Genomic DNA, 21,709 nt, shown 5'->3' with positions numbered 1-21,709 from the left:
TTATTCCTTCATTTTGTTAAATTTGGCCTATCATTCCAAGCTTATCAACACATTTTTAGGTTCTTTCTTTTAACATAGCTATTGTGTTTCCCAACTTTCACGTCAACTCTAAAACTGAGGTACCTGCCTTCATCTAGGTCATTGCTAAAAATGATGAACTCAACAGAGCCAAAGACAGCCATAAAACACTCACTAAAAAATGATATGCCAGGTATTTATTTAACACCTATTTTCACTGGCCTGGACACTGGGAAATTATAAATAAAAAGAAATCCCACAGCCTAGCAGGAGAACAGATGCACAGAATACAAAATTCTGTAGGATAATTACTACAATGGAATATGAACAAGATGGATTGGGAGCACAGAGGAAAAAGCTCTTGAGTCTTCCAGGCAGAAGCTTCCTTCCAGGTTGATAGTTGTCTTGTCCTTCAATCCAAAAAAGTGCACATCCACCTAACTGACCTGTCTCTATTTCACCGTCTTGTTCACAGGGATATGGTGAAAGGACATATGCTTGCTGAAATTTGGCCACATTCTACTTACCACTTTTCTCTTTTCTACCAGCCTAATACCCTGTCCAAAAAAAAAAAAAAAGTTAGACTGACTTTTTAATTTAATTATTTATATATAATACATATTAATTTACGTACATATACACATACATATTAAGGAGCAGCAGCAAGGGAAGTGTGTGGTTGAATAGAATAGATTCCCCAAACCAGAAGAAAACGGAGGCGTATTTGCAGGTTGTGAGATCTCTCAGTTGCCACAGTTGAGGTTGCAAACTGGGCTTTGTGCTTTCTTATGGCTAAAGGAAAAAGGGAAACACGATGTTCTTACTGGCTGGGAGGGAAATAATTCCTGTTCTTACAGAGGAGCAAAGCTTTTGCTATATTGACAAGGCACAGTGGGGACTCATCACGGCTTCACTGAGAGATATAATGGATAATGTCCTGAGCATATGTTCCTGCTGTAAGGGCAAAAATGATTACATTAGGACAGTGTTTCCTAAATTTTATTATCGTATAGGAAATTGTTCAAGGAACAAATTTAATAGTAAAGGCTGAGAGAACTTAGAAAAAGGAAAGGTGTGCAACTTTGTTTGGACAGATAAACAAATTCATGGGAGATAAGAGATCTTTTATAGGGGACACACTTACTAGCTTTTCCAGAACGTGATTCTCCCTCAGCACCAGGTTGAGAAGTGTTGCATTAGGCTGTTGCTTACAGCATCCTTCATAAGAGAAGAACACCTGTTCCTTTGTATCTTAATAATATTTCTTATATAGCCACACAGTTTGATTCTTTGACCAGATACATACTGGAAGCTCTGAATTAATCAAGTTCCTCTACTGGTGGACTTCTGTTTAGAATAGACTGATATACATTGCGAAACTCCCAGAGGGAGATTTCTAAAACTTATTTGACCATATCACCCTTTTGGTGGTATTTCTGTCCAGGGAGCATGCGTTAGGGAACAAAGAAAGGGATATTTTACATAGGCTTCAAGCAGCCTCACCAGGAGAAAGAATGCAGCAGCCGCCTCGCCACATACCTGTCAACCCCAGCCAAGGGTGCATGTCTGGCAGCGCTGCTCTCCCACACTCCAGAATGGTGTGGCCTCTCATCCAAGCGTCTTCTCGTTTCCTCGTGCCAGGAAGCAGAGCACAGGTTCCCCTCTTCACTTCTGCTGCCTTTTTCAAGAGGAAATTGTGATAAGTGCAAGTTAGGAGCTTGTTGTCACAGGGCTTTTGGCAAGTTAGACTTTTGGTTAGAGACCCTCGACACCGCCATTAACTTTGCTGAATTTGTGACTAAAACAGGGTTTACAATCTACTTTCTCCACCTGGCCTCCATCTCACTCAAAATATCATTACATACAATAAGTCTAACATGTTTCTCTTATAAGTAGTTTTTAAAAATTTATTGTAAACAAGCAAAACGTCTTGGGCAGTTCATTCTAATTTGATTCCTTTGGTTTACCTTAGGAATCCCCAAATCTGAAAATGCAAAAAGAACATTTTATATAAAATATAATACAACAGTGACTTTTAAAATAAATTTAAGCAATAGTACATTTAAAGAATACTCCAATACCAAAAAAAAAATGGGGGGGGTGGAATTCCCTCACGGTCCAGTGGTTAGCACTTGGCGCTTTCACTGCTGTGGCCTGGGTTCAGTCCCTGGCCAGGGAACTAAGATCCCACAAGCCACGTGGCATGGCCAAAAAAAAAAAACAAAACTCCAATGAATATGAAATTTTACTCATTTATTTACATACTCCAGAATCGTATCTAATATTGTCTTTGGATATATGCATTTTATAATTGTAAATCCATATATCTGAAAATTTGCATTCTTCTATGTATTCTCCTATGTTGACAGAGACAGCGTTCTTGTAATCCTTAATATCTATAAAAATACTGGAATATTGTCAAGGTTGACAGATTTGAAGCCAGTTTTTATTCGACAGTTGAGTTTTTTCAAACTTTTTGCAGCTTTAAAAGAGCTATTGATGTCATCATATAAATTACCTTTTTTTCTCTGACTTATTTCCTTGGGTTGTAGTCCGACGCGTGGGGTTGCAAAGTTAGTGAGTATCATTGATTCCTAGCTTTTGTGTGACAGTGATTTTCTAACCTTTCTGTTTTCTAAATTCTAGGTACAGGAGCTCCACGAGGAGGAGGCACAGTGGGTGAACTATGATGAGGATGAGTTGTGTGTGAAGATGCAGCTAGCTGATGGGATCTTTGAGACCTTGATCAGAGATACTGTTGATGTTCTGAATCAGATCAGTGAAAAACAGGGGAGAATGCTACTTGTGTGACATCTTGCAAATAAATCGAACACTGAGTGCTAATATGAGTCCTGGGCCTTTCTGCCTCCTGATATACACCCCATCTCCATCATAGCAAGAGTGCTTCTGGACCTTGTACCTGTTCTTAAAGACTACTGGTTTGGAGTTCATGGGACAATGAGGTATATCTGGCATTACAGCCTTAGCCTTTAGAGACTGTCCACTGGAATAATTGGTGGTTTTCGGTGGGCAGGGTCTGATGTTGACCTGCAGGGTAATCCTGCACCTCTTGTTAGCATCCCTACTGGGTCTCAGATGAGGGCTGAAAGCACCAGACTTACCTCTTAGCTTAGACTAGGGTATCGCTTCCTTGAGTCTGAAGTCAAGCAAGAGAGGTATATAGATGTGCATCATACCATTTTTGAAATGTAATCCTGGTTTATACCATGAAAGTCATAAATGGACATTATAGTCTCTAAACAGTATTAAACCCTGAACTACTTTCAGATAGGCAAGTTTAGTAATGTGTGCCTATTTCCCATTGTGGAGTTCATTTCATTTTGTTTTGAAGACCATTTTCTTCCATTATTGCAATTGAGCAGCACCAAGTGGACTGTCAAGTTAACAGACATCAGTGGTAGCCTTGCTTCCTGAGCATCATCTAAAGAATTTTAAACTTTTGCATTATTCTTAGTTTTTTCTCTGTGAGCATGAAAACAAAGAAGTGCCCCCACTGAAGACTGGGCTCACAGGACTGGTGCAGGGCTGGTTCTTCCACCCCTTGTCTACCCCTGCACTTTTCTTACTTCTTCTGAACCTCTGCCAGCTGCTCCCAGAATCACAGATCCTCAGGACCATCTCAGGCATCGAGGCATGGCAGAAGTGGAAATAATTCATTTTGGCCTTCAAACTTTAAGCTCCCATATCTCCCCAAGAAGTCAGAGACGCTGTTACTTGAATGATTTAGGAAATGAGTGTGTGCACCAAAGACAAAAAGATATTGTCTATTGTTTGTGTGCTTGTTTTACGCTATAGAACATTTTTTTAATTTATTTTAAGATAAATTATTAAGTTGAAAATGTATGTCCCTATTCAGAAGTGAAAGATTCTTCTTGTAATAGTTAAACTTCTGTCTTGAAGCTTCTATGGTTCGTAGTCTTTGCACAGGAAACTTACGGTTTTAACAAACCCATACACATATTGAAGAAGGCAGTTTAATTCAGTAAAAAGAAGATGAGCTCTTCTAAGATCACCTGCAGTAGCAGGAATGGGGTAAAACGATTTAAAGACACTGTAAAATTCAATTCTGCCTCTCTTGCAGCATTGCTTCTCACAACTATTACCTGTATCTGAAAAAAATATATAGACTCCAGCTGCTATGTTAGAGCATGTGTGATGCTCTCCTGGGACCTCAGTACCCTGCCTTCTTGACTGGTTTCTCTGAATCAGTCCTATCCTTCTTCAAGTAATCTAGAAGAATGTGGATAATCTTGGGCGTGAATGTAAATGCCTTAATATTGAAGGTCCTGATTAGAAGCATGATATAAGACATCCACTGGATTCATACTTACAAATATCCTGGAATGTTATAACTTCAAAATATGTTAGGAAAACCCCAAAGATGGTATAATCTTTAAGTGTGCATGTTCATTCATTTCTGCCTCTTTCCTCCAAACTTGCCTTTGCGTCTCCAATGTTTCACTATGCACACTTCCATTCCTCTTCGGTTCCATCTTGTCATTATGAGAAACGTATTGAAATAATCATTGGAATACTTGCATTTTGCACAATGACTGGTATGATAGCTCTTGACAAATAAGGAAAGCACTGAAATGTTGTGATTGGGTCTCGGGAAATGCTCAGATTGATGTTGCCAGCCTTTCTTCTAGGCTTTTGATGTTGAGCTCTAGTCTTGTAGCCATAATGAGCAAATTGACTAAGAGAAGCTAGGGTTTCTTGGGGTTATTAACCAGTAGTGTGGAGATATTATTTTCATGTGGCCAAGGAAAAGCGAAGCCTTTTCTTTTCAGTTTGTGTTATTTGGAAGACGGAAAAACATCTTGTCTACATCCTTTGGCTGTTTGTAGGATTACATAGTCCTTATGATACTGAAACTTTACAGCTGCTGTAAATTTTTTATAAATGAATATGAAAATAATATAATAGGAATATAGGTTGTTTTTCTACATACTCATTATTTGGACCTAAATAAATTTTTAATAATGTTTATCTTTGCTCTTTATGACATTGTGATTCCAAAAATGAAAAAAATGATATAAGTCCACAGAATCAGCAACCTGGACTTAAAGTTCCCTGGTAAGAATGCTGCCAAGAGTGTGGCAGTAGCAGTCCTAACATACTCCAGCTGTCTTTACTGTCTTGAGAATCCTGGGTTCCAGATAAAAGAGGCAGGAATGGATCAGTCTTACTCTTTGCTAGAAATGATTATCCATAGTTTGGTAGCAGAAAACAAAGGAATCTATAATTAGCAGGTTTCTTATTGCTTTAACTATTTGGGTATAATTGAAAAGGGGTTAATTGCTAGCATTAGGAATGATAAACATGGATACCCAGCCACTCGTTCCATATTGGGATCTTTTTAATCAAGCTCTGCTTCTTAACCAAGAATCTAAATATTCCCTCTTTGTAATCTTTGTTCCTTCTCCCCACATTCCCATCCTCTTTCACTCTTTCTTCATAATTCCTCTAAGAAAAAGATCTTTGCATCAGCAGTAATATCTTTTAGAATAATAGCACTATCAGAATTTAGCAGTAAACCAACATATAGGCTTCAGATTTATTTCTGAGTCCAAAATAATTTGTGCTATCCAGGGTACTTCACTCTGGGTTAAATAAGTACAGGGTATAGATTCCCTCTTCAGGTCTAAACAGGAATTTTTACTCTAGGGAAAAGTGGGAAGAGCTCAAAAGTAGTTAATAAGGAAGGTAATTTGTGTTTCTTTTATGTAAAAGAAAGGAAAATTCCTTCTGTGACTACAGGTCTCTGAGAAATTACCTTTCAAAAGAGATTTCATCGCTCATAAGAGTGTTGTGGCCTATTGATAGAAACAATTTTGTTCACTTTCTTGTCTTGAAAAAAAAAGTGGCCTTAGCTTTTTGCAATACTTGAATAAAGCGTGTACTCGCACAGCGTTAGAGACTCATAACTTTTCTGCAAGAAGTTCAAACTCACATCTTCTTTTACTACCTTAAGAATACTAGTGAATAAAACATTAATTCAAAGAGCAAATGATAGAAACTACAATGATGTTTAATGCACATTGTAGAAATTTACATGTTTACAACTCATCTTAAACTGGTTGTGCGGTAGTTCAATAAACTGTATTATAAAAATGTGAAGAAACAATGTAAACTGATGTAAAGGAGGTACTGTCATTTCAATTAACCTATATTTAATAGCTTTTCCCTCTGAACTTTGCAAAGCCTTCTCGGTAAACACGTTGCAAAGCATTCCCTGGGAGGCCCCGCCTCCCTGTGTGTACTGTATTGTGCAGACATGAAAAACAAACCCGTTTACTGTGTATGTGTAAATAGCCTGGTCATCAGGCCTTTTTCAGTCAATAGTCACATCCAGTGCAACTTGGCACAGAAGACTTAGGGTGTGGTTTGTAAGTATGATCTGTAAAATAACTGGGATGAGTTCCCATGTACACCTGTGTAAATAGATTTGTTAACTGAAATGTACTTTAAGAAAAGATGAAATGTGTAAATAAACTGATTTGTAAATTAATTTCATGTCCGGTGTTCATTTTTTCACCTTCTGAGCCAAGTTTAGAAAGCTAGTCTCCATAAAATTCACTTCTGATCTGTTATTGGGTGGCAGAGCACTCATGATCGAGCAAAAGAGTAAAGACAAAAAAAAAAAAAAGAGTAAAGACGAGCTGTGCGTAGGACCTGCTTACATAAGTGCCATCCCCACGTCCATCTGAGCAGCCTGGGCTTTGACATTCATAACTCACTCCTTCAACAGTCCTTGCACCCACCTTCGTGTTCTGAGCGCTGTGCCCAGTGCAGTGGAGAGAGCAGACGACAGACATGATCGCTGACCTTGGGGAGCTTAAAGTCTAATGAAAGAGAGTCATCAAAAAATAATTTCAAAAACAATGTATGCCAAATTGCGGCAAGCCCTGCAAAGGAAGCATACGCTGGTTTGAGTATATATATTTAATACAAGGACCCAACAAGAGTAGGGGAGTGAGTCAGAGAAGAGTTCCCTGCTGAATTATAACTTTGTGTTCTATATCGATGGACTTCTCCCCTGTAATTCAAGGCAAATGTCTTCTCTCCCAAATGACTTGAATTCTGATCACCCTTTACAAAGTAACATGTGGAAATGTCACACAATTAAGTGGGTGACAAGGAAGAACAACCATCTGATGAGGTGTGGCTATAATTTATTTCTAGAAATATAAGCTTGGAGATTAGAGCTGGAAGAATAAAAGAATTGCCAAGGTGGAAACGGTTGCCATTAAGGATTATGAATCATCTCTGGTCCAGCAAGTTAGGCGTAACCACCATCATCTCACCTGAATTCCTCTGGTCGCCTCCTGATGGCTATCCCTCTTACAGCTTTAACTCCTACACAACCATGTACATTAAAGAAATTCTCAGAAAAAGATCCCATATTGCAGCAAGTTCTAAGTTCTTCTGACTCTTATAAAACATATTTGAGTGCCCACAATGTGCCAGATACTTTTTGTTGGTAAGTCACGATAGTAATGACAGCTTGAATCTTGGAAAAAAGACCAAGTACCTGTTTCCTTGAATCAAAATATATGAAAATAGTATTGATAGATGGGAGGATGGTGGTTGACACAGCAGAGCCAGGAATGGTGAGACCAACACTGGTGAGACTTACAGAGGTGAGTGCTGGAGAAGCAAGCCAGTGCTCTATAAAATCCCAGAAAAGCTCAGAAATTGGAGGCAGCGACTGCCACAGAGAAAGCTGTGAAGTGTGGCATTGTTTCATTGGGTGACCAGGCTGTGGAGCCAAGATTAAAAGGCAGGTAAGTGCTACCCAGGGGAGAGACCAGTGCGTAAATCCGAGGTCACTGAGAACAGACAGCAGCACCCCAAGCTCAAGGTACTGAGATTCCTTACAGAAAGAGAGGAGAGAAAGCACACAACATCCGGTCCCTTGCAATGCTTCGGTCCCCCATGGCCAGCAGGTCCATCCGAGGCCTGGAAGCGTTCCAGGCCCAGGCCCATTCTTAGGTGACCGTGCAGGAGGGGAGAAGTTGCACATGATTGCCTTTCCCAACAGTCCACCCTGCCTAGCCACCGACAGAGCAGAGAAAGGCACACCAAATCCGGTAGGACCATCATTTGCCCCAAGTCTGTAGGCGGAGCTGGGTCGATGGGCCCCTGAAATGCCCACATGAATACAGCTTGCTTACAGGGACTCCCTGTCACTTTGAGACAGCACTTTACCAGAGTCACTAGGAAACCCAGACCCAGGATGATCAACAGGCCTCCCTGGAGGATGGTCCTCAACCAGAAACACCCAGTGCCTGGACTAAGCCAACTGAAGAGGTCTGAGTAGGGACTGCGTGTGCACAGATGATAACCATCCAGCCTGAGCAAGGCGCTTCTGCTTCCCCATGTTGTTGATATACCCACAGCAAGAGGCGTTGGCAGTCACACAAACACCACCCCATTCTGCCAGCAGGTAATTGAGGGCCATTCAGGAGGCCATCACTACCTTGGCTATCGCATCGTGATTCTTACTGATCTAGAGGAAAGTCCAAGTCACTGTGTGCTGGCCAAGCCATTAAAACGGGAGTGTGGAACAGAGGGGCCATGTTCTGGGATGAGAAGCCCAGCATTGTTTGAGTTTGCCTCCTTTCCCGCTGGCTGTGCTGCTTCTTATCAGAGTGCCGTACAAGTACCACAGAGGCTTCTTAGAAGTGAGAAGAAGACAAGTTAAAGTTCCCACCTCGCTCCAGCTCCAGGAAACTCCCGAAGCCGAAGATGTTCTCACCTACTACTTCTGTGGGATCCCTTGTTGCTTGACAAAACTTTCATCCAGCCTGGGGAGGGAAGTCACACCCTGAACGAACTCGACATACTCTATAACATCACCCACTTGGGTCAGAGGTTCCAGCACAACCAGGGGAATCCTAGTGCCCCATGTTCTGCGTCCGTTCCCCGTTCCCATAGGGTCCCCCAGGAGGGAGGCACCTAATGGTAACGTTGCCTCCACATTTGAACTGAGAGCCCCTACTGGTGTGACACCACTGTGGCCCTGATCACAAGTCACCCTCAGGAAGTGTGTTCCAGCAGGAGAAAAAGAACGGTTGGGTGTCCCAGGACTGGGATTTGGCTGGTAAAGACTAATCAGACAACGGCCTGGTCCTCCACCCACTCCAAGTTCAGTGTCACCCACTGTGTGTTGGAGTGTAGTGTTTAATGTTCAAATGGCTTTTCCTAAGCAGAGGTACCATTAAGTTGGGGTTTTGATGGCTTTGTTGCCGATGTTTGAGCCACTCACTTCAGTGTTTTTTGGGCCCATCTGTCTGGGGGGATGGGGAGCATGAAAGCTCTAGTGATGTCACAGGAGCACGTCCGTTACTGTGTTTTGGGGGCTGTGAATGTGGTGTCTGGACCACATGGGAATTTCTTTGGATATCTGAACATATGGCCAAGTTGTTTCTTTAAGCTACAACAGTGGTCTCTGAGTCTACATGGCACACAAATATGTGTCCAGGCGTGAGTCACTGGGATCCATGACTGGGGACTTGTGGTTCGATGTGGTCAATTTGCCACATTTGTGTTGGGCCTAAGCCTGCTTCGTGTGGCCCAGTTTGCCATGTCGCACGGCCTGCCCTCGCTGACAGGAGTCACATGACTGTTCTATCTTTGACTTTCATTTTGGGGGGCGAGTCATTGTGAGTTGGTCCATTTTTATACCTGAGGTGGACATTTATGTTCCATTCTGTGATGGGCCCAATGGGCAGTCATGGTGATTTGCTAAGTGTGTGTTAGTTTAGCTCATGAGTTCCATTTGTGTGTGTGGTTTTTTTCCATTGGTTCTTTGTTATAAGCATTAATATGAGTGGTGAGTAGGTTTTTGGGGGGTTTTTTTTCAGTCACAAGCTATTGTCTGCAATTTTCATTTGATGATGATGTCACCCAGGGAAGAAATCAAGGAGGTTGCTGAGAACAGACAAGAGCACCCCAGGCTCACGTGGTACCGTGTGTCCTTATAGCAAGAGAGGAGGAGGAGAGAAAGTGCACAAGATCCAGTCCCTTGCAATGCATTGGCCCCCCGTAGCCAGTGGCTCCACTCTGAAGCCGGTATGCACCCCACTTTGTGCTGCAGTGGAAGGACCCCAACCCCTCCTATGGAGTCTGAAATACAGAAAGCTGGGGTCATGCCAGAGGGCCACTGACACCTGTGCTGAAGCAGAGCAAGGAGTACACGTTGAGTCCGAAGCAGGGAAAGGTGATGAGCCCGGCACAGGCTGTGAGGACTCTTATCTCTTGGTAAGGAAGTGGTCCAGGCCCAGGCCCATTCTTAGGTGACCATGCAGGAGGGGAGAAGCTGTGTGTGACTGTGTTTCCCAACGGGGATGAAAACAGAGAAATTGATTGAAGTCTGAAGGGATCAAGTAGACTCCCCTGGCACCCACCCCCACCTAGAGGATCCAGGTCACTGATGATCCCCTCTCCAATGCCCTCAGGAGATAATTTATTGTCTGGATAAATTGGACCAGAGAGGCCCTGAATTCAAGGACACCAGGTACAACAGAGCACAAAAATGAGGCAACAGGCCAAAAATAAGGATTAAGTTAAAGTCTGTGGACTGAATGGAGAGATCCAGTCAAGCTTATTCAGAACTCCCTGTCCCAGGAAGAAGACTGGAGGACCCTCCTCTGGGAAAACAGAACAGCCTTGGAGGAAAGACCTGTAGTTACTGACATTTGGAGATTCCTCCAGAGAAAAAGTTGGATTGCCACCTGATCTCCTTCCAGTAAAGTTGACCAGTCGAAAGCCCCACCCATGCATACTGAGTTACTCATCACATCTTTAGCACATTGCCCATGTGTGAACAAATCACCACCCATCCCCGGATTTGAGGGAAACCTCCTATGTGAAACAGACCAAACCAAAAGGAAAACAAAACAAAAAGAAATTCTGGTGAGATAACAGTGCATGGCACCGAAGAAGACATTCCAAGGCACAAAAACTGTAATTAAAATTAAAATTCTGAGATACCAGAAGCAATACTGCCTCCATAAAATAGGAATGACATGGTCTAAAAGAGTAAAGAGTCAGACAACAAGATAACAGCTCTTGAAAATTAAAAGCAGAGTAGCCATAATTTTAAACTTAATAGAAAATTAGAAGATAAAGTTGAGGAAGTCTTCCTGGAAAGTAAAACAAAAAGATTGATAAAAATAGGAGAGAAACAGAGAAAATCAGAGAACCAATCCAGGAAATCCAGCCCCTAATTAATTGGACATCTAACAAGAACAGAGAAAACAAGAGGAAATTATACCAGAAAAAATTCTGGAACTTAAATACATGAGTTTCCAGTTGGAAATGGTCCAATGGGTGCCCAGCACAATAAATAAACCCCCAGTGAGACACGTCACTGTGAATTATCAGAGCTCTGTGGGTAAAGAAACTATTCTAAAAGTTTCTGCAGAGAAAAATAAAATATCGCATACAAAGGATTAGGAATAAAAATATCATCGCTCTCCTGAACAGAAACATTGGAGGCCTTAAGAAAATACAGCAGAATTTTCAAAAACTGAATGGAGATTATTTTCATCAAAAAGTCTACACTTGGCCAAACAACGAATCAAGTGTTAAGGCAGAATATGGACACTTTCAGAAATGCTAAATCCTTACTTCTCAAGCATTCTTTCTCATAAACCATGACAGCTAAAGACTTGGGGTCCAGAAACAAGGGATCTATGCCAGGAAGACTGTGAGGGAAATTCCCAAGATGACTGCTGTCTTGCACACCTAGAGAGCTGTCAATCCAGATTAAAGCAGGGAGACAGAGAACTCGAGAAGGAAGTTCTCCAGGTGGGAGGGAGGGCATAAAAGAGAGGAGTAACAAACGTGCTGTTTTAACGACGTGAAACTTTTAATTGGTAGGCTGCTGGGAGGTGGGAAAAGACTTAGTAATGGGTTCAAAGAAGAATGAGTAATGAAAAAGTGAGTAATAGGTTCAAAGAAGAATGAGTAATGAAAAAACAAAAACAATTTTGTACAAATAGAGAACAATCACGATATGCTTCTTGGCTCACTATGAACAATATTTATAGTTACAATAATGTAAATATTGAATATTGTGATATCACTATATTGAGAGGATGGGGGAAGGGAAGGGTGGTATCAGAGAGCTAAATATGCACCTATCATATTAGCAAGTCTGAGGGTTAATTTTATGTGTCAACTCGGCTAGACCACAGTACTCAGATATTTGATCAAATGCCAATCTATATGTCTCTATGAAGGTAATTTTTAGATAAGATTAACAATGAAATCAGTAGATTTTGAATAAAGCTGACTATCCTTCATAATGTGGTGGGCCTCATCCAATCACGTGAAGGACTTAAGAGGGAAAAAAGATTGCAGTCCCACAAGGAAGAATGAATTCTGCCCCCAGATTGCTTTTGGACTCCAGCTGCAACATCAACTCTTCCCTGGGTCTCCAGCCTGCTGGCCTGCTTTGCAGATGTTGTATTAATACTTGCCAACCCCTACAATCACACAAGCCAATTCCTTAATCTCTGTCTGTCTGTCTGTCTGTCTGTCTCTCTTTCCACACACATTCCATTGGTTCTGTTTCTCTGGAGAACCCTGAGGAATATAGAAATTCAGTAGCTAAAGTATAAGAACACTAAGGTAAAGACCGGAGCAAAGATCTGAAATGAAATGATGAACAGTGGGTACCTCTGGATGATGGGGAGGAGAGGAATGAGATGGAAGACACCTCTGTGTGTGTGTGTGTGTGTGTGTGTGTGTGTTTAATTAAAAGTCTTTTTTTGCTATGCACAAGTATTACCTTGATAATAAAAATTAATATTCCCCCTGCCAAAAAATAAAGCAACACGAAAAAGGGCATATTCAGCCTCTCTTCATTTATTTCTCTAAATGTACACACAGCGCATTTAGATAGAATTATACTCCCTTTCCTCTTATAACTTCAACACTATTCCAGTGCTATTTTCTGCAGAAGTTAAATTTAGGTCACAGTTTTTCAACTTAAATATTTTTCATTTCAACTAAGAATTAGACTCAAGGTAATTAAAACTGTTGATGTGTAATTTAAACGGTGCATTTAACACATTTAAAATATTTTAGTACTTTTGCATATTAACAAAAGATTAAAGATGTGCATTCAATTGTAGGGAAATGAATTGTCTTGTTGTGTCATTAATTAGTAGCCTCAATGTGTCAACTTGCATAGAACTCCACTTAGGAGGCCAAAGTTTCCCTTGGCTCTATAACACTCTTACCTCTTAAAATTTATTTTGTTTTCATGATACTGGCATCTTCTGAAAGTCGATATCCATTTTTTTGTGCTTTTGTTTTGGACAAGAATATCATTTATGAAAAAAAAAAAAAAAAAAAAAAAAAAAAAAGGAATGCACATCAGGAAACTCAAAACCACACTTTTAGCTCCAAACATGTTCCAGGATTCTGAGTTTCCACAACACAAAGAGGCATGTGTGATGACCCATTTTAAGCCCAGTCAAAATATTTTGAAAAATAATAATTACCTAAATAACTTCCCTAACTGGTCTGTCAGTTATTACTACTATTTTGAGAAAATTAATTTAAACACTTAGATGAACTAAGTGGAATTTTAAAACTCCAAATTCCTACTGTCTCAAGGTTGAGTTTCTTCATTTAGAGAAAAGGGGTAGAAAAGGCATTTACTCAAGAATTCCTTGGGAGTTGCCATACTGACCATTCCTGCTTCTGGCCTTTGAGACCAATATCTTGTTAATTCTAATACTTCCTTGGAAGTACAATTGCTCAAAATGTACATAACACGAGAGTTTGTCTTAAGAAGTATCCATACGATTTTCATCATTTTGGGAGACCCAGAATAGAAGACAGGAGAATCTGTACGTTTCTGGTGGAGAAGATGAAACATTTAACAGTTTTGCTCTTCAGTTAGAGGCCGGTGACTAGAAACAAGACCATTTTGGTTTCTACATCTTTGCTTATAAAAAGAGCTAAGGATCTCAATGTGTGAAATAACCAATATGAAAAATGAATTTTGCTGAGAACTATAGCAGCCAGTATGCATCTGACTGCAAGGAACAGACTACTTGACTAAACGTAGATCAACAAGAGGGGCTTATATTTCTCACACAACAAGGAATCCAGAGATAGACAATATCAGGGTCAGCCAATGACTGTGCAATGTCAGGGCTTTGTGGCAACCTGGTTCTCTTTGATTCTCTTGCTCATGAGGCCTGGGTGGCCAGAGCAGCTCCGAGTGCCTTGTCCCCATTCATCATCCAAAGTGAGAAGAGAGGGAAGGGATTTCTACTCACCTTATTCTCTGTTTTAACCTGAGAATGAAATTATTCCCAGAAATTACAAGGGGTAATTCATTTAAAATGACATCAGAGGATGAACATGTGTTCATTGAAGCCTAGGGATCAAGGCCTTTGCATTTTTTTTCTACCCTGATTCCACGTCCTCTAATTTCTCTTTATTGTTATTATTATTCTTGTCTCTGCTGTTGTAATTTTTTGTAAGTTAAATGTTTTGGTGAGAAAAAAAGAATTGAGAAGTTATTCACATAAGCAAAAAGGAAATATGTGTTTACATCAGCAAAAGAAGTTCAAAGTTCAAAATTTTTAACTTAAAAAATATTTTCAATTATTCCAATAAGTCCCAGCAAAATTCCCATTATGTGTCACGGGCCACAATGTCCTCCTGAGTAAGTGAGACTCAGAAAGCAAGTATCCAGAATTTTCAGTTTCTGAGGGCAAGTCCCACAGGTAAGGAAGAAGAATGGGGATATGACTTTATTTCACAACCAGCAGTGTCTGCGAATGTATATATCCCAAGTTTCTGACTTTCTTGGCAAAGTTATGAGTTTGTGACTAAATAAAGGTGTAACTGAATAGCACTTACTGACCTGTCATGTCATCATGCCAACACCCTTCCGTGTGCTCTATTATGACCAGAAGGGCCTTCAGAACTCATCTTTTCCACCCCTTCAGCCCTGGGTACAACCACATGCCAAACAGCCCCAAAACGGAGCAACTTCCCCAGCTTTAAATGAACTAGAGAAAAAAGCCATTATTCTTTTTTTTTTGGCTGCGTTGGGTCTTTGTTGCTGTGTGTGGGCTTTCTCTAGTTGCAGCGAGTGGGGGCTACTCTTTGTTGCGGTGTGTGGGCTTCTCATTGCGGTGGCTTCTCTTGTTGTGGAGCATGGGCTCTAGGCATGCAGGCTTTAGTAGTTGTGGCAGGTGGTCTCAGTAGTTGTGGCTCACGGGCTCTAGAGTGCAGGCTCAGTAGTTGTGACACACAGGCTTAGTTGCTCCGCGGCATGTGGGATCTTCCAGGGCCAGGGCTCAAACCCGTCTCCCTTGCATTGGCAGGCAGATTCTTAACCACTGAGCCACCAGGGAAGCCCCAAAGCCATTATTCTTGAATCATTCATTAGCCAGAAGGTCTCCAAATTTCCCTTGCATGATTTATGATCAGGGTGTAGAGACAAAACACACACGTGTTAATAAGTAAAGGAAACCATTAGGTAACAGCCATCCAGGGATACGTTCATCCGTCCATTCATTCATTCCATGTGTCCACTATTTTCTGGCACTCTTCTGTGCACTGTGGATCCCAACAGAAAACAAGAAATTGAGGTCCCTTTTCTAATTGCTTACATTCTCTAGGAGGAGAGAGACAATAAGACAAGCAATGCATAATGAGGGGAGTGGTCAGATCTGTGAAGACTGAAGAACAGGTGAAATAAGACAGGGGGTGGGCACATGAGCTCCTTTATACAGGAAGGTCAGGGAAGGCCTTTCTGAGAAGCTAACATTTGAGCTGAGGCCTGGATGATGAAAAGGAGCCACTTGTGAGAAGGTCTGAGGGAAGAGCATTCTGGGAAGAGGGAACAGCCAGCACAAAGGCTCTCAGGTGGGAACGAGGGATAGAGAATAGACAGTGTGGCTGCAGCCCCGTGAGAAAGGGAGTGTGGTAGACGCTGAGCAGAGACCTCGCAGGCCATGGTGTGGGGTTGGGATTTATTCAGGTACAGTATGTCACCTGGGAGAGTTGTAACCAGGGGAGTGACACGATCAAGTCTGTACTTTTAAAAGCTGTTAACGTTAAAAAAAAAAAAAAAAAAAAACACCTCCCTCTGGCTGCTGGGTGCAGAATGGATTTTAACGGGGCAAATGGTGAAGCTCAACAGTGAATGAAGAAGCTGTTGCAGGAGATGACCGTGCTGTGGACGAGAGAGTGAGCTGTAAAGGGAGATTGGGAGAGAGAGGGAGTGCCTTTCTGAGGAGAGGCTCTGGACTGCTGCTGACTGAATGGGGTGTTGATGGAAAGAGAGACTTTGGCCCAGAACATGTGAGTGACATAACCTGGACTCACCTGGGTGTGTCTGGCTCCCAAAGCCCAGCCTTTATCCTGTGTTTACTTTTGGTCATTGTCCCTTCTATTGGAGCATCTCTCTCAGGACTCAGAACGGGTTCCATCTTCTCTCATGTAACTCTGGGAGGGCAACCTCAGGCCCCAGGTGACCACATCCTAGATAAGACCTCAAGAATGGTCCACAGCAAAGTTGAAATACCTTTCTATTTGTTCAGAATAGAAACAGCCCCCTCAGCATAGGCTGCAAAGCCCCCAAAGTATAGAAACCCCTCAGCATGGGCTCATGACCTCATCATATACCTACTCTCAGGATCCCTGGGGGTTTATCAAAAATGCAATGCAGTGGCACAATTTCCCAAGCCTCTGCCTGGTCCCCTTGAATGGTTAGTAATAATGATAAGCAACACAATGAAGTATTCAGAAGCCCTTCTAAGTGTTTTGCATCTAAGTATTTACATGTATTAATGTACACGAGTCCACTTAATCTGCAAATTGCCCTATGAAACAGGTACTATTAGCAGACCCATTTAATAGATAAGATAATTGGGGCATTGGAAGGTAATTAACTTGCCCAAAATCATTCAGCCAGCAAGGGGTGGAGCTGGATTTGAATCCAAATAATCGAATCAAAACCATATATCGCATCTGTCCACAGACGCCTTCTAGTGTTAGGGCTCAGGTCCTGAATGTGGGTGCTTGTTTTCTTCTGAAAGGAGGCTACCGAAGCCTGACTTCCATGGTCGTGCAGAGAAGACGGAAAACCATTTGGGTCCATAGCCAGCACTTTGACGAGGCCCTTTAGGGCCTGGGTTAGGACCACAGAGATTCAACTCCTGTCTGTGAACTCAGACCCCACATCTGCACAAACAAGACGAAGGAATGTCAGCTTCAGCCTCCTGTTCTTTAGAAATCCCTGGTGCTCTCCTCAACCCCACCCTCAGGAACATCTTGCTTGAGATGGGTTTCATAGTGAGGTGAAAGGCAGCCTTTATTTCTCAATAAGAGCATTAAACTCTCGTCAAATGTAGGTCTATGTTTAGCCACTAAAAATTACCTAATGTAAGACAACATACATGGCTATGTCTGTGTGTGGGTATGAGTGTGTGCTGCAATCGTTCTCAGCAACGGGGAAGCTGCAGACAGGCACAGTTCACAGGTGGAAGAATCTTAAAGGGAAGTAGGGAATTCTGAAGGCGGAGGCCAGATTGGCCCTATTCCAGGACTGCATGAATCCCGACAGCCCAGAGAGTCCAGCTGGGAGCACCGCAGGGCAAATCCGGCCCAAATCCCTCCCCACTCAGCTGAGCCCTGGCCCCAGGACTTGCCATGAGGGGTCACGCCGCTCTTTACTTTGGTTCCCGCCAGTTCTGGGTTATGAGGTCAGCCTTGGGCAGCTACCTTGAGAGGCAGCTGAACCAGGCGGTATTGTCCCTGGGCCTTGGAGCAAAATCACTGAGTGATGTATATTCTCCCACGTAATCCTTGAGGACAGAACACAGAGGAGTCTAAGAGCTGATGTAATTTGCCCAAGTGGTGGAGCTGGGATTTGAACCCAGGGCACATGTGGCGTTAGGACATAAGCCAGAGCAGGCCTCCCCAAGCCCTCAGCCTCGTGGGGCACCAGCGACAGAGCATCACAGGGTCAGCTGGATACAGTGGAAATGACCACTGTTTGGCCAGGGCAGGAGCAGCTGGAGGACAGGACTAGATAGCCACTGTGCAGAGCCTCCCCAGGAGCAGAGGGCCCTGACCCTGGGCAGGTACATGACCCAGACCAAAAAGGCACGGCCAGAGCATGACCCCGTTACAGCAGGGAAGTCCGCCCCAAGCCAGGCGGCCTGGGTCCGCTCAGACCCACCCTGGGGCAGGAGGACCGATGGAGGCCACAGACCACATCTCTACATATTTAAAATATTTTAAAGTTATCAATCAAAAGCTAGCAAGCTGTTAAGTAAAACATGTTCTCTCCTCCTACTTTGACACATAAGCCTCCACAATGACATGGGAGGCCAGGTTTGGATATAGAATTCTTGGACGTCGCAGAGCTCTGCGTCTGACTGAGCAGGTGTGGGGAAAGTGGGCCCCAGCCTGAGGCCCGCCCTTCCTCTTCTTGGGCCCGCTCTGTCCTACCTCTTGAGGGACCTTCCCGTACATGTGTGGACACTGGGCCTGCATATTCAAGCTCTGCCCGTGGCTTTCGCAAAAAGCTGCCACTTGGCCACTATTTGGGCCTACTCAAGAGAGCTGTCCGCCCTCAGGAAGAGGAACCCAGGGGAGAGGCCCTGGAAAGCAGACTCATGGTCATTTGTGTTGGGAATTCCACAGTCTCAGTTGCCCAAGCGTGCTTTAGAAGGTAGGTAGGGCTTTCCCCTTAGCTCCGTGGACTCTCTGCCCTGAGGGGAGGGACACCTCCAGAGCAGGGCCTTCTAACCCATGAGGCCCAGGACGGAGGCACCTCAGCCTGGGTCTAAGGCGGTTGTTGTTGCCACTTCCTCATTGAGAAAGTCTGAGCACGTTAATTAATCTCTCTGTTCCTTGTTTCTCACATTTGTAAAAAAAAAAAGATCATTGCAGTAAGGAATAACAGGATAAATGAGCTTATTCAGTATGGGTGAAGTGCTTAAAACAGTTCTTGGCAAATAGCAAGGGTTATGTAAGTGCCATAAATTAAGTGTAATTATTGTTTGGACTTAGGCATCCTCGAAGTTGTTAACAGGTTGAGTGCTGCCCCAAAAACTCATTTCTTGACTGGTGATGGGCAAGGGCACTTCCTGGAGACCTGCAGAATTCTAAGAGCTAGGTACTCCGGAAGCCTGGTCTGTCCTCAGGCCAGAGCATATAATAGAACAGAAAGTTTAGAAAGGCAGGAACAGAAGGGAATGGCATAGAGGGAAGGGTGGAGCACTGGCTGCTAGTTCATTCAAAAACTATGTCTTGGGCGGGCACTTTCCAGGCCCCAGGTAAGCAGAGTGCGCAAGACAGATGAGGGTCTGTGCCTTCATTTGTCTTACCTTCTTGAGGCAGGGGAGAGGGAGAGAAGGAAGCTATGTAACAAGAAAGCAAAGAAATGAACATGACCATCACCAATAGAGTTAAGGGGAGTGAAAGCAATCAGATAGGGTGAATAGAGAGTGAATGACTGGGGAGGGGGGAGTGAAAGAAAGAACTACCTTCTATAGAAGGCCTCTCTGAGGAGGCATGTTAAACAGAGACCTGCATAATGAGGAGGGACTGGCCATGTAAACGGTCAGGAAAGGGTGTTCCAAGAGAAGAAACTGGCTGGTGCAAGGGCCCTGAGGTTGTAATGTGCTTGACACAATATAAGAAACAGAGAGAAGACCTATGTGGCTTAAAAGTAGTTTGCAAAAGGGAAAGTGATAGGAGACGGAAGTCAGAAAGGTAACGAGGGACCAGATCATGCCCTTCTCAAAATGTAATACGCCTACACACCATCTGGTGATCTTGTCAAAGTTCAGATTCAGATTCAGAAGGTCTGAGGTGCGGCCTGAGATTCTGCATTCCTGATACGCTCCCAGGTTAGGCCAGTGCCACTGGTCCGTGGACCACTCTTCGAGCAACGAGGCTCTCAGCAACAGATTTCGCTTTAACTATATTCAGAAGACTTCAGACGATCTTAAGTAGGAACGTGACTCGGTCTGGCTGTGTTTGTAAGCCTCGCTCTGGTTGCAGTGTGGAGAACGGGTTAGGGGTAAGAGAGAAGGCTGGTTACCAGCTGGGAGGGGACTGCAGTGGTCCAGGTGAAAAGTGGTGGAGGCCTTGTGGGTACTGAGGGAGTGGGTGGAGAGCAAGTCACCAAGCCTGGCTAACTGATTGGATGAAGAGGGTGAATTAAAAACAGAAATGAAGCATGGCTGAGCATGGTTGGGCCCCGAGCAAGAAGCTGGGGTGATGACGCCTTTACTGACGTGGCCGAGGCTAAGGGAGAAACAGAGTTTGGAAAGAAAACCCAGAGTTTCAGTTTGGATATGCTAGGTTTGGGATGACAGTCACATGTTCAAGTGGAAATGTGAGTCAGATAAATGAATCTTGAACTTAAGAGTGAGCTTCAGGCTGAAAATAAAAATTTAGGAGCATTGCTTTGCAGATGATGTTTTCAAGGCACACGAGTGATGGGCTTGCTTGTGGAAAAAGTGTAGGAGATAAGGAGGAAAGCTGAGGGCTGAGGCTGTGGGTCTCTGGCACTGATGAGGTAAAAGGAGAACAAGGACAACCTAAGAGTGGACCCCAAAGATGTCCACACCTAGTCCATGGAACCCGTGAATACGCTACCTGACGTGGCAAAAGGGACTTTGCAGATGCAATTAAGGGTAAAGACCCTGAGATGAAGAGCTTATCCTGGATTTTCTGGGTGGGCCCAATCTTACCACTGGAGTCTTTAAAAATGAAAACGGAAGGAAGAAGAGGGGGTCCTAGAGATATGATGATGGAAGAGGCAGAAGAGATTTGAAACACGATAGGGACTTGTCCCACCATTTCAGGCTTTGAAGATGGAGAAGCCCAAGAACGTGGTGGCCTCCAGAAGCTGGGAATAGCCCTCAGCTGACAGCAAAGACATAGGACCTCAGTCCTACAACTGCAAGGAATGAATTCTGCCAACAACCTGAATGAGCAAGAGAACAGGCTCCCTTAGAGCCTCCAGGAGGGAACACAGCGGTGCCAGCACCTTGATGTTAGCCAGTGAGACCAGTGTTGGACTTCTGACCTACAGAACTGTAAGATGACCAACTGGCATTGTTTTAAACCACTAAGTTTGTGATAATTTGTAACTGCAGCAATAGAAAAGGGATTCACGTGGTTTAAACTAAAAGCAAAAAGAAGAAAGTGTTTCAAGAAAGAGGGGGTCAACTGCTGTGTCAAAAGAGGTGCAAGCCCTGGACCAGGTGATGCGGAGCTTGCAGCTAACCCTGATGGGCAGTTTCAGCCACGTGGTGAGGCCAGAAACCAGACCAGAATGGGTGGAGGAGTAATGGGCAGGGTGAGGAAGTGGAAGCAGTGAACACAGACAATTCTGTTGTAAAGTCTGGTTGTGAAGAGAAGGAAGGAAACGGGACCGTATCTGGGGGAGGGTGTACGTTCATCCAAGAGTTTTGTTCTGTTGGTTTTAGTGGGAGCCAGAGAGCATGCTTGTTTGCTGAAGGAATCGATCTAGTACCGAGGAAGTTAGGTTTGCAGGGGCGGGTGGAGGGGTTCAAGAGCAAAGTTATTGAGTCACGCGTGGGGCTGACCCGGAGCACAAGTGAAGGGGTTGGCATTGATGGGAGGAAGGAGCTGGAAGGGA

At 43.3% G+C, this 21,709-nt stretch overlaps 1 protein-coding gene across 7 annotated transcripts in view; it reads left to right on the top strand.

Annotated features, from left to right (window-relative positions):
• CEP350 (centrosomal protein 350) overlaps positions 1-6,550 on the top strand; it is a 135,467-nt gene extending 128,917 nt beyond the window's left edge. For all 7 annotated transcript variants that reach the window (XM_024758753.1, XM_024758756.1, XM_024758757.1 and 4 more), the window contains one exon: positions 2,665-6,550. In XM_024758753.1, coding sequence (XP_024614521.1) covers positions 2,665-2,829 — 165 coding nt within the window. In that variant the 3' untranslated portion in view covers positions 2,830-6,550. The remainder of the gene's footprint in view (positions 1-2,664) is intronic.
• The last annotated feature ends 15,159 nt before the right edge of the window (positions 6,551-21,709 follow it).

This window comes from Neophocaena asiaeorientalis, unplaced genomic scaffold (assembly GCF_003031525.2).
Source record: "Neophocaena asiaeorientalis asiaeorientalis breed wild unplaced genomic scaffold, Neophocaena_asiaeorientalis_V1.1 scaffold182, whole genome shotgun sequence".
Lineage (NCBI taxonomy): Eukaryota > Metazoa > Chordata > Mammalia > Artiodactyla > Phocoenidae > Neophocaena > Neophocaena asiaeorientalis.
The sequence above is the reverse complement of the archived record's forward strand: the minus strand, read 5'-3'. Positions and strand labels throughout refer to the sequence as shown.